General features: G+C 47.9%; 7 protein-coding genes across 7 annotated transcripts; 4 read left to right on the forward strand and 3 right to left on the reverse strand.

Moving 5' to 3' along the window:
• Positions 1-1,303: 1,303 nt before the first annotated feature.
• On the reverse strand, positions 1,304-2,758 carry N7537_004007 (uncharacterized protein; the record flags this gene model as incomplete). Its single annotated transcript, XM_056895065.1, has 1 exon — positions 1,304-2,758. One exon carries the CDS (start codon positions 2,756-2,758, stop codon positions 1,304-1,306), a length of 1,455 nt encoding a protein of 484 aa, XP_056754813.1.
• Positions 2,759-4,832: 2,074 nt separating this feature from the next.
• Positions 4,833-5,347, reverse strand: N7537_004008 (uncharacterized protein; the record flags this gene model as incomplete). The annotated part of the gene is made up of 2 exons (XM_056895066.1): positions 4,833-5,193; positions 5,253-5,347. 2 exons carry the CDS (start codon positions 5,345-5,347, stop codon positions 4,833-4,835), a joined length of 456 nt encoding a protein of 151 aa, XP_056754814.1.
• A 489-nt stretch (positions 5,348-5,836) lies between these two features.
• N7537_004009 (uncharacterized protein) lies at positions 5,837-6,187 on the forward strand (the record flags this gene model as incomplete). The annotated part of the gene is made up of 1 exon (XM_056895067.1): positions 5,837-6,187. The coding sequence occupies one exon, from the start codon at positions 5,837-5,839 to the stop codon at positions 6,185-6,187; it is 351 nt and encodes a 116-aa protein (XP_056754815.1).
• Positions 6,188-6,610: 423 nt separating this feature from the next.
• Positions 6,611-7,144, forward strand: N7537_004010 (uncharacterized protein; the record flags this gene model as incomplete). Its single annotated transcript, XM_056895068.1, has 1 exon — positions 6,611-7,144. One exon carries the CDS (start codon positions 6,611-6,613, stop codon positions 7,142-7,144), a length of 534 nt encoding a protein of 177 aa, XP_056754816.1.
• Positions 7,145-8,150: 1,006 nt separating this feature from the next.
• Positions 8,151-10,937, forward strand: N7537_004011 (putative C6 transcription factor (NirA); the record flags this gene model as incomplete). Its single annotated transcript, XM_056895069.1, has 5 exons — positions 8,151-8,222; positions 8,289-8,343; positions 8,399-9,359; positions 9,411-9,779; positions 9,836-10,937. 5 exons carry the CDS (start codon positions 8,151-8,153, stop codon positions 10,935-10,937), a joined length of 2,559 nt encoding a protein of 852 aa, XP_056754817.1.
• Positions 10,938-11,224: 287 nt separating this feature from the next.
• On the reverse strand, positions 11,225-12,656 carry N7537_004012 (serine/threonine-protein phosphatase; the record flags this gene model as incomplete). The annotated part of the gene is made up of 3 exons (XM_056895070.1): positions 12,626-12,656; positions 11,293-12,556; positions 11,225-11,227 (listed from the first exon to the last, which is right to left on the reverse strand). The coding sequence occupies exons 1-3, from the start codon at positions 12,640-12,642 to the stop codon at positions 11,225-11,227; spliced, it is 1,284 nt and encodes a 427-aa protein (XP_056754818.1). The 5' UTR covers positions 12,643-12,656.
• Positions 12,657-13,104: 448 nt separating this feature from the next.
• Positions 13,105-13,533, forward strand: N7537_004013 (uncharacterized protein; the record flags this gene model as incomplete). Its single annotated transcript, XM_056895071.1, has 1 exon — positions 13,105-13,533. One exon carries the CDS (start codon positions 13,105-13,107, stop codon positions 13,531-13,533), a length of 429 nt encoding a protein of 142 aa, XP_056754819.1.
• Between the last annotated feature and the right edge of the window lie 320 nt (positions 13,534-13,853).

Raw genomic sequence — 13,853 nt, forward strand, 5'->3', positions numbered from 1 at the left:
AAAGGATAAACCACTCTATCATTCAAAGATAGAGACTTTAATTAAAGAGTCTTGAAAGAGGGATTTAGGACGTTTAAATAACCATGATCTTAGCCCACCTGATCTCTCTGCTACTATAGCTCTCATGTAATACCTAGTTTTTAGGACTAGAGCATTGATCTATAATTGTGCATTGATCTACAATGTAGAAATCACGATCCCGTAAATTTTCAGCTGAAATCAAGCAAGGGCTTAGGGTTTTATCCACTACTCACCAGTATTCTAATGATCTATAGAGTCATTAGTGCCACCCCTATGGATGGATCAGCTGCAGACACCCTTCTTCAAATGATCAGCTAGGCCCTTACTGTAAGGGGCTGTCAACCTAATGTATTCTGCTATTGATTGCTTCAGAGCTACTGACATACATCCCTTCTATTAAGTCCCGCCACAAATCCACATTTTTAGCGCCAGGCATATCACCTAGGCTCATATATATCTTTAGATTATGTTAGTCTACTTGAAATAGTTAGCGAGCTTTTATCTATTGCCTTAAGTACCTTATATATTATCTTTTTTTAGGGGACTTTTTAGGGTAAAATCAAAGGAAGGCTAGTTAATTAGTTAACTAGTTAGTTAATCTAGCGCTATTTATCTATATTAAACACTAGGTTATCCTGATTATACTAGATATAAAAGGGATCGAATATTAATTAGAGCCGCTTTAACTACCTATCGAAGTATTAAAAATACGAAGTTCTTGTCTGCATTTACTCCTCACAGTGACGATACATAGAGTCGTGACTTTGAATGTAAGATACTGTACAAAGAACAAATATTATGACAGGAATATCAATACTCCGACTCTAGTCCTAATATGATATAGTATATTTTGGCATTAGGGTTTTAAGAAACATCAAAGAGAGGACATAATGACGCCAGTCCTTTATGAGACTTTTCCCATATATTACACTGTGCTTGTTACAGTTACAAGACAAAAGAAGCTTAATGTTCAAGATTTGATTTGAGTTGAATAGATATCTTAGGCAGTGATCGAAAGATCGATCCGAAAAAAAGAAAAGGCAGCGATAGAAAAAGCATAGCGCTGTCAAGGTAGAAATGGGGGTATGTAACAAGAAAGAGAAAATAATTGCGCCGAGCAGGAAACCGTCCTAATCCAACGCCGCGCTTGCAGCCGATAACCAAAGATAAATGCAAAAGAAAACAAAGATGTATGTACTGAAGTGACGTGACCAAAAAGGGAGATGTATCGTGCCATATCCTACGCTCTGCGCTAAGACAGACATCCATCAAAACCTTTATTTCACTGGGCTGAGACGCCCACCCATCGGGACGGAACGGCGTTGTCATCTCCGTCATCGTATTGTCCCGATAAGTGGTAATTTGTCTTGCGCGCTGGCAGCCAGATGCGCGCACGGGCGGGGATGTCGTCGCGGAGTTTGCCACTACGCCGCATGTTCATTTCAAGAACGACCACGCGCAAGAAATCGCTGTTCTCCCGAATTTCGCGCTGGCGTGACATGGATGGGACTTCCGGGTCGAAAGTGATGTATTTCTGGTCCTTGCTCGCGATGTGGAAATGGTTTCGCCGGTTCCCACGGCCGCCGGCTCGACGATATGTCTGCATTTGGATCGAGACGGGGCACGTATTGGAGGTTTGTGGCTTGTCGTGGGGATGATCATGATAGACATACATCTCTGCGGGTGACATCGGGGTTGGGTTCATCGGAGATGGATTCAAGTAGCGTCGTAATGCTGGGGAAGGTGTTTCTTGCATCGGCAGAGGACGGCGATCATCGGTCATCTCTGGGGTGATGGTGAAAAGAGATCGGGTGAGGAAATCCTCCGGTTGAACGGAAGGTGTGGCAAATGTCGAGACTGACTGGGCAGCGGATTTGATGGCCCGTAAAGATGCTGTGAGGTTCGACTTGAAAGTAGATCCGAGGCGCCCGAATGATGCAGCTCGCTTTGCGGGTACTGTGTCGGGGGTGGCAGGCTCATTCTCGTTCTCGTTCTTGATTTCGATGGATTCACATTCATCGAATTCGGTTATAAGCAGAGGATGGTCCAAAGCACACTCCTCGCAATGTGAATACCGAGGCTGTCGTCTCTCCGTTGGACTTCGATGGCTAGAAGGGCTTGGCGGCGAGGGAAGACTGGAGGGCGATGCCAGGCTATGGTCTAATGACGGCATCGAATCACTTGATGTTGACCTCACTGAAAGTGGTGGTTCGTGCTCGGAATCATTGCAAGACAGGTGTTTCTCATTATCGTTATCGGGGGGGCTGAGAAGGATGTCGAGAGGCGAGTAGGCGGTTCCATCCAGGAAACTATCTTCCTTCGACTTGATATCTTCCTGCAACATGCGCCTAAAGTCTTCTTCATGATTTCCGCGAGGTAGTTTCCGAGGTCTGCGGGTGGTCCAGTTTCGTCGCGGGACAGGAATAGCCGTTGCATCCAACATCGAAATGAATGACGTAGGGACGGGCCGGTCATTGGACGAGCTGGAGGACCGGCGAGAGGATTCCGAGGCTTTCGATAAGGTACGTGGACGAGTATCTCGACGTGCTGACAGAGTGCGTGAGCCACGCTTTGGAGGGATTACCACTGGGATAGTGTTCATCGATCCACGGGTCTCAGTGGGAGTGGGGAGACGAAGGCCAGAAGGATCCGCTGCGGTGAATGGCTCCATCCCATGAGACTGGAATGGTTTCTGCGGCGGCGCTGAGCTGAATAGAAATGCTCTTGGGACCATCATGTTGACGGTTGTTTCACCACACGAGCACAGTTGCTATCGAGGCCTTGACCGGATGAAGCGCTCTGGTCGAGTGTCTGAGCGAGATACATGGATGAAAGAGAAAACCGTGGAAAGGGAGAAGCTCCCAGGGAGACAGACGAGAGAGGACTGGCAACCAATCCGAGGGTGTATGTGTTGGCCCAAAGAGATACAAGGGAAGCGGATAAGGCCGTGAGACAAGGGTATGCAGGCACACACGCGAGCGGATAAGGTGATAGAGAAGGGCGATAAGGTAGGAAATTTGGTAGGATGGACAGGAGGGAGGAGGATATTAAATGATCAGGAAGGAGGATAATAGCAAGAAATATAGAAAGAGACGTAGAAGTCAATTAAGACAGAGAGAGGGAGATAATGGGGGGAGAGAAAGTGGTGATCTCAGATAGATAAGCCGTATTGGGCAGGTAAACGCATGTAAAGATCACGGGGGGGCGGAGGACAGTAATTTATTTTACGATGTGAGTGATTGGTTGTGCGAGGGACAATGCCGGGGTCCGGATTGTGCCCGGAGATTGAAACGGTATTTCTGTACATTTTAAATACAATTACCATTACTCATGGAACATTCCGCCGGTGGAGTCCGGAAGGGAAGGAAATGATTTTTTATATTTTTAGTTATTCGATTATTTTTTATGATGGATAGTATATGATTACTTACAATATATACTCTACAACGTATGATTAGCTCAATGTAGTAAGACATACATATGTATCCCGTATATATATGTAGTATTATAGAGATGTATATGAAAACGAATCACAGCCATCTCAGCCTTTCAGATCAGTGTTGAATAAGATGTGTGGGCCGTTTAAGGTTGCTTTTAGTGCGGTGTGGGCAGATGCACACCGTTCTCCCCAGAATCAAGACTGGAAAAAAAAGGGGAAGATCGATTTTCACAATTTTTAACATTCGGACTGATCTGGTTAATTTGCTTATATTTTACGGGAAAAGAAATGATAATCATAATCATATATTTGAATCACTTTGATAGATCGGCAGGAGCTCCGAGGCTCCCTCCGGTTCCTTCAGATGTTAAGGGGAAAAATATTAAAAAAGGAGCGGGTGGCTGCAGTGTCCCAAAACGTCAAGTCGAAGAGACCTTACGTGGCTAGTGGACCGCCTTAAGCGAAAATAATTGCATTAATAATTGCGGTGAAGCCCCTTTTCTCTATTTTCTTTCCTCTATTTTTTTCCTTATACTCCGTAGTTATTGGTGGCTTGTACGGAGTAATTGTGGCTTAATAATTATATTTCTATTCATCGCACTTCCCGGTTTGGATCATTGCTTCCGAATCACTCCGTAAACAATTGTCTTAAATAATGTTCGATGTCAACTGTGTTATACATGCAAACATCGAGATTGGCCTTGAAAATCAAAACAACCTTGGAAAGAGACCCACCTACATTGTTACCTAAACATCCTTATATGACCCGTTCGGAATTTCAATAGATCTGAATTACAAACACACATCAAAAATGTCCACAATCCCAAAAAGCAATGTTAAGACGTGGCTAGTGGAGCGCCTTTAGCGAGGGTAATTGCGGTGAACCCTTGTAGGAAGTATAGATGTATACCGTGTTTGTTTTTCTGTCTTATTGTGAAGTTAGGCAGTCATACATGGATGGTTTAATTGCGATTTTGCCTTATCTATTCGGTCTGTTTTGCTTGCGGCTATACAAAGTAATATACCGGATAATGCACTTCCCTCCCATTTTAGTGTTCACCTCTTGCCGCTTTTGGATTTTGGAGTAAAATTGAACACCATTGCTTTTTATATTGCAGATTTGATTTTCAGGAACACCGTCCCGGTTGTTAGTCTGCTGCGACACTTGCCGTAATGTAGCCGAAGATAATGGGAAGGCCATCATAAACATGTTGATTACAAACATCGTTATGTTGGCTCATTTGTATGATAGTTACACTGAGGGAATTCACCAGTCCCCCCAACTCTCCTCACCCCACCATCATGATCTTTTATCCGTTCGTCGTGGCTACTAGAGACGAAACCCAGTATGAAAAAATCAGAATAACCCGAACTATTCCACCTCCTCCGTAGTAGGACCGTCCCGTTTCTCATCGTTAGTATCAGCGTGACCGACCGGATACTTCTCACCCCCCATCTGTGCACCCAACCCAGTACAAACATATCTATTAAGCCTCCACACCGGAACCTGCGCCTGAAACATCACATCGATATCCTCCAGCGACCTTCCTTTCGTCTCAGGTACATAAAACCACACAAACCCCAGCGCCGCAATCGAGAACGCCCCATAGATAAATGTCACACGGACGCCGATACTAGTCTGCACATAGGGGTTGACAAAGTTGATCGGAACGGAGGTCAAGAAGCTACCCATGGAAGCGAGGAAGATGATACGCTCACACAACTGACCCTTCCTACTTCACCAGTGACAATCCAGCATCCCGGTCCCCAAGTAAAGCTGTAAATGCAGTACCAAAGAATCAGAAGGGCTGCACAGGCCTTCTTAGCTTGTAGGGATAGATTGGCTACAATGCTGCTTGATTCGATGGCACCACCCGTTGATATCATTGTCGCTGCTAGTCCGATCGAGCCGAGAATCAGTGACCAGCGCCGGCCTAGTTGGTCGAAGGTTATGAATGTGATGATGTGACCGGCAAATGAGCATCCAGTGACTAGGACGTTTGTTCGGAGGGGATCTGGGAAGCCGAGAGGATGGCCTCAAATCAAGCATTTAGGAACCGTAAATTGAACACATTCTCATTCCTCTCTTCATTCGATAATTGATCTTCTCAATAGTCAGCCGCAATGCTCTGCGTTGCACGTTGGCTGTGTCTGGGGACACTTTTGGCAACTCTCACACTCTGCGCTCAACCAACTCCGCTATGTCACCAGAAGCCAACCCCAAAGCCACGTCTATTCCTTTTGAGCGACATCACGAATGAGCCAGATGACGCATAGTCGCTAGTCCGACCACTCCTTTATTCAAACGAGTTACGGATTGAAGGCCTCGTCGCTACAACAAGCTTTTGGCTCAATGATACCACCCGCCCCGACCAAATGCGGGGTATTGTGCAGGGGTACAAGGAGACGCGAGACAATTTAAAGACTCACGCTTCGGGATGGCCAGAGCCAGAGCACCTTTTGTCACTCATTGCCTCGGAATCGACAGTCTACGGCGTGGATGGAGTAGGAAATGGCCGTGACAGTGAGGCCTCGGAGATGCTAGTCAATGCAGTTGATGCATCTGCTGAACCTTTATGGGTTCCTCCATGGGGTGGAGCGAATACTCTCGCCCAGGCACTTTGGCATGTGAATGCGACGAGACAGGCAGACATTGACTTGTTTGTCTCCAAATTGCGAGGGTATTCCACCTCCGATCAAGATAATGACGGTCCGTGGATTCGGTGAAATTGGCCTAGTCTGTTCTATATCTCTAGCGTGCATGCTTTCAACCGTTATGGCAATGCTGCTTAGGGAGGAATGTCTGGCGATAACTATTATCACTTCCCTAACAAGGCAAACAAAGAAGTCATTTCTCCATCTTGGATTCGGGATATTATCCAAATTGGACTATTAGGTGCGAAGCACCCGAACAGTGAATTTATCATGGAAGGTATATATTCTCCACAGGTGTTCCATTTGACCTGGGTCCAATGCTAACCTTGAACTACAGGCGACAGTCCTTCTCTGCTATATCTTATCCCCAACGGGCTATCAGATCCTGAACACCCCGAATAGGGCTTATGGGGAGGCCGATACGGCCCTGTTGCATGGGGCGAAGGTCACTTTGCTAACAGCATTGATACCGTTGTTGATGACAACGGTAAAACAATGATGGGCTCTCAAGTGACAGTCTGGCGCTGGAGAGAGATCTTCCAAAATGATTTCAAATCCCGGATGCAGTGGACTATCAGACCACAATTTGAACAAGCAAGCCATGCGTATATTGCAATTGTGAACGGCAGTGCTAGTCGCGAGGTGCTCCAATATGTTGTGTTTCCTGAGCAAAATGTGATCCTTAATGAATCTAAGTCATGTAATCCTGATGATCACGGTGCATTTTCGTTCAAGTGGTGGCAATATCTGGAGCCCAGTTCGAACCTTAACACACCAAAGCGAGATGTTACCGTTCTAAACCTGCAGCAAAGAAATGCAGCCACAGTGACGATCGAAATTCCACCGGCCGAGACTCTGATGAGGGCTGGCAGGGTTGTTCATGCAGAAGCAGACAAGCACTTACATATCATTCTGGAGGCGTCGAATGGAGGACAACCCGCTTATCGCCGAGTGATTCTCACGATAAAGGGTAACACTTCGAGCGAGAAAACAGAAGGGAGAGAGCATCAGGGTCATGACGAAATTTGAATGGCAAAAACAGATGCTAGGTATAATTAGTACAATATGGTTTTCAGGACCGTATCAAATTTGGCTACCAAGTACGGTAGGAAGTTATTGGGGATATGGGACAGAATCCAATGCACGTGACTGAACCCGTGCTGGTATCTACTCTGAGAACTTGAGTCCACCCTCTCATTAAAGCGGCAGCTCAACTAAGGAACCTCCCCGGCCGGCGCCCAACCCTGGGAAAATCCGGGACGATAGACACAAACATCCATGTAACCTCAATCCTTCTATGTAACCCGCCAAAGGCTTGAATCCTTCATGTGAAATCCGAAACATGTATCGGAGATAACATCCTGAGAATCACTTGGCATGCATCTAAATAGATTTCTATTTCTATAACAATTACAACGATATAATCATATGGAATGAGGCTAGAATAATCATGTTTTGTAGATGCTCAGCCCCCACGTGAAGACATTAGTCAGCCGCTTATCGAAGATGGACATCCCAACACCTGCACAGCCATCCAGAGGCCGGCGATAACCACATCTTGCATCGTCCTGCTTGCATCCAATCATTTCAAGGGCATCGCCAATCTCCAATCTCACCAAATTTTGCACTGAGCTTGTCCCCATCTCCACTGCGGGTCGTTGCAATCGTGGGTCATTGCAATCGTGGGGTATTACATTCCTTCTACGATTGCCATCAGGCCTGTGTAGATCTTCAAGCGTAGCTGGTGCGTTGATATTTCCTCGTTGTAAGGCGCACCGATCTTAGCGCCTGGCTAGACGGACAAAATCGCCATGGATGGTCCGGGAGACTAACATGCCGACATAGCCACCGTGTGCACCCTCGATCTAGCAAGCCATCATGTTTTATTAACGAGCTCTGTCCTCTAAAAGATGGACATCCCATGTCGAGGTTTGGACCACTCACCGGCAAACACGATACTAGGCATGCGAAGCGACCCCACGGAGAAACTGTCTCACTCACTTCTTGAATCGCACCTATCAAAATATTTGAAAATATGAGCAACCAAACGTCCAAAAGACGATGCGTCAGCACAGCCTGTGTCGCCTGCCGCAAAAGGAAGTCAAAGGTTGGACTTCCATATTCTGGTACCTAGGTATCGAGACGTCGCATTACTAATAACATCTACGTGTAGTGTGATGGGAACCTGCCCAGCTGTGCAGCTTGCTCCTCAGTATATCATACACCTTGTATGTGTATCTCTTTTACAAAAAGAGCAATACCATCATTGCTAATCATTCATAGGTGTATATGATCCAAACTCGGATCACCGCCGCAAAGGTGTTTACAAGAAAGACACTGATACATTGCGCACCCGAAACACCACCCTACAGACATTGATCCAGGCAATATTAAACTACGAAGAAGCGGATGCTTTCGAATTAGTGCGTCAGATTCGCTCTTGCGATGATCTCGAAGATGTAGCTACTTCGGTGATCGCCCAGGAGAAGGGGCTCATGTCTATGGACAAAGCAGCAAAGGAGTCAGCCAGCAATGAGAATATAGCTGGAATAGATCAGTTCGAATCAGAGCTGGCTGGCAAGATGAGTGAGCTCATGCTTGATGGTTCTCGCAAATTTATCGGAGGTACCTCGAACCTCATCTTCTTGCCGCCAGGATCCGAGCTGCACGAGTCTGCGCCGGTTCAAAAAAGCCTCCTCGATACCGATAATCAAACACACGCTGTGAGCCGGTGGACTGAAGTCACAGACGACGACTCCCTAATCAGCCATCTGATGACCATGTACTTTACATGGCACTATCCCTTCTTCACTACGCTTTCCAAGAATATGTTCTATCGGGATTACATCCGCGGTGTTTCCAGTTCATATTGCTCTGCATTACTCGTCAATGCTATCCTAGCTCTGGGCTGCCATTTCAGCTCATGGCAAGGTGCTTTTGATGACCCCCAGGATCTTGCAACAGCCGGAAATCATTTCTTTAAAGAGGCGAAGCGACTCGTCCTAGAAAATGACGAGCATGAGAATGCAAAGCTTTGCACTGTCCAGGCATTCGCACTTATGTCTGTCCGAGAGGCGGGATGTGGCCGTGAAGGAAAAGGCTGGGTCTATAGTGGTCTCAGTTTCCGCATGGCTTTTGATCTAGGGTTAAATCTTGATTCGGCAAATCTTGGGGCCCACAGTCTCAGCGACGAAGAGATTGATGCTCGGCGGATCACCTTTTGGGGTTGCTATCTCATTGACAAGTCAGTCTTTATTGCCTTGATTATTTCTAATGCCTCTCTAACACTCTACAGATGCTGGTCAAATTACCTCGGGCGTCAACCCCAGTTGACCTCAGCCAATGTCAACGTGCCCAAGTTTGATGTGTTACCACAAGAAGAAATAGAGCTATGGTCGCCCTATACTGATGCTGGAGTTGGTCACGAGCACACGCAACCTTCACGAACCAGGGCTGTCGCGCTCCAAATATCCAAACTGTGTGAGATCAGCAGCGATGTACTTGTGTTCTTCTACCACCCAACCGAGCTTGAACATTCCCAGCCTAAACAGTCAGAACTGAAGAAACTGAGCGATGTTCACACCCGACTTGAGGCGTGGAAAACTAAATTGCCCAGGGAACTGATGGCAAAAGAAGGACAGCTACCACAAGTGCTCGTTATGCAGTAAGTTGACACATACCTATGCCACATGGTATCGCCTCAGCTAACTCTTGCCTCAGTATGCTGTATCAGCTCCAGATAATTCATTTGTACCGACCATTCCTGAAGTACACCAAGGCCAATACTCCACTTCCTTCCCATGTCTCACCTCGCAAGATATGCACGCAGGCTGCCGCAACTGTTTCCAAGCTGCTGCGCATATACAAACGAGGATATGGTCTGAAACAGATCTGCAACATCGCCGTCTATATTGCCCACACTGCATGCACCGTCCATCTTCTCAACCTCCCTGACAAAAATGCTCAGAGAGACGTGATACACGGCCTCAAGAATCTCGAAGAAATGGCAGAGGGCTGGCTCTGTGCTCGACGTACCCTCCGCATCCTCGACATATCCGCAAATAAATGGCAAGTAGAGTTACCACCCGAAGCAATCTCCGTCTTTGAACGAACACATAACAAATGGGGATCCTGGGGCTCTTGGGACCAAACGACTTCCCCCTCAACATCCAACGACTCTCCCACCGCAACCGTGTTACAACCCCCTACAAGCTCAAGCCAATTCTCACCATCTGCGCTCCCATTCCCACATTCTCACACCGAACCCATCGCCATGGTTGATCCACCAATGGGCCCTCAATATGGACCCCTCGCCGCTGCCCCGATATCGTTCCCCTCCATGCAAGGAATGCACCCACATGAAGCCCAGCGGCCCGAGTTTGCCCCTCCCGAACCAACATATCTCCGGCCTCAAATGGCCTACCAATTCACTCCCCTCCGAAGATCCGTTCCAGCTCCCTCTTCTCCCCATCCGAACAAGTGGTACGATGGCTCTGGGGCGCATATCTCACCCCAAAACGCAACGCCGACATCGGTTGCGTCTCCTGTGTCTGGGTATGACGGCACCGAAAACCTGGTCGAAGAGAGCCAGGACTGGTGGTCGAGAAATGCTAACGCGTATGGCATCGGCATGGATGGTTGGAGTGGTACTTGGAATACTCCTCCTCAAAACCAGCCTTCTCTCATTCAATACCAGGATGGTAATCTCATGTCTGTTGCTCAACCTTCTAGTTCTAGTGATGAGCAGCCTCAAGCCCCCCGGGGAATTTCCACAGTTGGGTCACCCGATGACACAACTGGGTACGGGGATAGGTGGAAATAATGCGTGGACGTCGTGACTTTTGATTCATGGGAACATATCTCGTTCGATTTTTGATACCACATTAGGGGGTTTTTGTTTTATGCGGGCGTTTATGGATATGCCATCTACAATTTTGTTTCTGTTTAAAATCTTATGATTAATTTACATTCAAGGACATTTAGAGGTGCAAGTATCAAAAGATTTGTCATAGATGATCATTAGTTCTCAAAAACCAACACCGAGGCGCAAAATGCTACTTCCAAGAGAACCATATAAAAAGGGGGACAAAAAAGGTGCGTGGGATGGTATCACTACATGGCATGGATGTTAGTAAAATGATACCAGTCAAGGCAACGAAAAAGAAAGAAGAGCTTACCAAGAAATAATCAGCGACAGGCTTCTTCGCAGGCATGCCCCTTGTATCCTGCGCCGCAGCCTCGAAGACACGATATCTCCTTCCAGGGCTGACAACTCTATCTGTAACAATGCCGTTGCTCCGACCATATTCGCCGTTACTGCGAGCAACAGTGCCACCGCCACTCGCGTCTTCACCCAGCTCAAGGATAGCGGCAACATTGCCGCAACGGTAGCAATAGTTCGGAGCAGACCAGACAGTGACGATACCACCATCAAACATCTCTTTGTATCCCTCCATAACAAGTTGGTGAGCACGCGCAACAAGAGACAAGCCGTTGAGATGGTTGAACTGTTTGACGATATCGCCGCCGAAGAGGAACCCAGCTCCACGAGGACTCAATCCCCAGCCTTCGATCTCATCCGGATCTGACCAAAGCAGATCACACATGGCACCTTCGTGTGGCACCTCTTGCTTGCGGTCAATCAGCCGAATTTTATCGACAGAGTCAATGAGCGGGGACAATCCACCGTGTACACAGAGCACCGCACCAGTCCGGCTAGTCGCGGCGCTGCCGTTGCCATCGCCGCTCGCGCCTGTCCCCGGTGCACCCGATCGTGAAGGCGCGGCAGCCTGGCCTGGGGCGGCGGAGATGTCTCGTGGCGGGGAGATATTTCTGGAGTCTGTAGATGCATCGGAAGACGAGCGTTGTCGCGCGCGGTACGTACTCATCGTGACTTCGCCTCTAGAATTCAGTACTTCTGTTTCCAGCTCGCTGTCATCGATCGGCATGCTTGATAATGCTGTGTTGGAGGAGGGTTCTAGCTCTGAGCTCGCGCCGAGCACGATCGCGCCCAGGGCCAGGTAGTCGAATACTTCGCAGCAATACCGCCATACGTTAGCGCTGCCGTATTTGCGAATGCATTCGTCGTAAAATCCATATACTGTTGTGATTTGGCGTGATTCGTGGTTGCCGCGGATCAGGGTGATGCGATCGGGGTATCGGACTTTCAAACAAAGGAGGAGAAGGAAGGATTCAAGGGAGTAGAAACCACGGTCGACGAAATCGCCCATGAAAAGGTAGTTGGTATCGGGAACGTCGCCGCCGACGCGGAATAGTTCCATCAAATCGTGGAATTGGCCGTGGATATCGCCGCAGATGGTTACGGGAGCGTCAACGGACACGACATTGCCTTCTTCTATCAGGAGCTCACGCGCCTTGTAGCACAGTTCGCGGACCTGGCTTTCGGGGATCAGGCGGCAGGCCCGCAGCTGCTCGATCGCCCTATTACACAAAACATTAGTTTGACGGTGAACGATGGGGATCTAGAGAGTTGAGGGGTTGATGCCCTACCGGTCTAGGTCACTCATGTTGTCGAAAGAGGGAGGGGGAAGGAAAGTGGGGACTGTATCGAAGTCGAGAAATCCCCCAAAAAGAAATCAGATGGCTCAGTTCTCCGAAAAATACAGTCTCATTTTCGCGAAGCTATGATGCGCGACGCAGAGACTTGAGAGAAAGCGGAACATCCAATCACGCGGGAGCCAGATAAGATTAGATGCACCCAGAGCCTTCGCTGTCTTCTCTCCCCACGATTTCCTTTGAGAACTCCCTTCACATTTGCTGTCGGAGGCCCAGAAGCTTGTCAACTTGAACAATTCTCACTGAACATTCAATTGACCTCCTTTTGCGCGCCACTTCTTCCCTTCCTGTCCGAATACACCAGCCAGTCCACTCCGAGCCCTCCGATGGCCTGAAAAATTCCAGAAACAGTCGGCCACGCCCACCTCGTCTCAATTGAGCATCAATAATCATTCTCTCTCACTTTGTACACAATGCCACCACATCTACATCCCCGGTCGCGGTCAACCACCGGTCTATTCGCCGGCACCCTCCTCGCATCTCTCCTAGTTGTCGGAATGCCGCACGTCTTCCCCTGTCCGGCCCCACGCCGCACCTTTGCCGATTCGGAGATGACCATGACAGCCGATGGACAACAAGTACCACGCTTCCGACGCAGGCGGCGTAAGGATCTCGAAGTGGGCCCAGAGGGCAGTCAGCCGGATCAGCCCATGCCAGCTGTCGTGGACGAGGAGGTCTCAACATTCCTTCAAATGGAGGCGGAAGCAGAGAAACTCTCACACATCAACCGAGAATGCCCCGTTCCAAAACCTAAGGGTGTTTTAGGGGAATTGTTGGGCTTCCGTGATATCCAAGCGAATGCCCAGCACCAACAAACCGCCCTGTCAGAAGGAGACCGATAATGCGCGCACATCGACACTCTTCTTCGATTATTTTGCAATTTTTTTTCTCGGCTGTTTAATGATACCATGGATTTTGACTACAAGGGTTGGGTGGACCGGTGGATGTTTAGAAGAAAGACCATGCTCGAGGTCCCAATGCGAGCTAGACCTACAACATATGTATTCCCTATGTACACTGAGATGTATAAAACAAATACCAATTATATTCAGACTAGACATAGTCAACAGTTACATGTATATAATTGCCTTAACCAAAAATGTGTTACCTCCAACCTGAATACAATTGTAGACACTTATATAGTAGGCGGAGCCAGCTCCGG

The sequence above is a fragment of the Penicillium hordei genome (assembly GCF_028827395.1).
Source record: "Penicillium hordei strain IBT 12815 chromosome Unknown utg000002l_segment0_segment0, whole genome shotgun sequence".
In the NCBI taxonomy this organism is placed as follows: domain Eukaryota; kingdom Fungi; phylum Ascomycota; class Eurotiomycetes; order Eurotiales; family Aspergillaceae; genus Penicillium; species Penicillium hordei.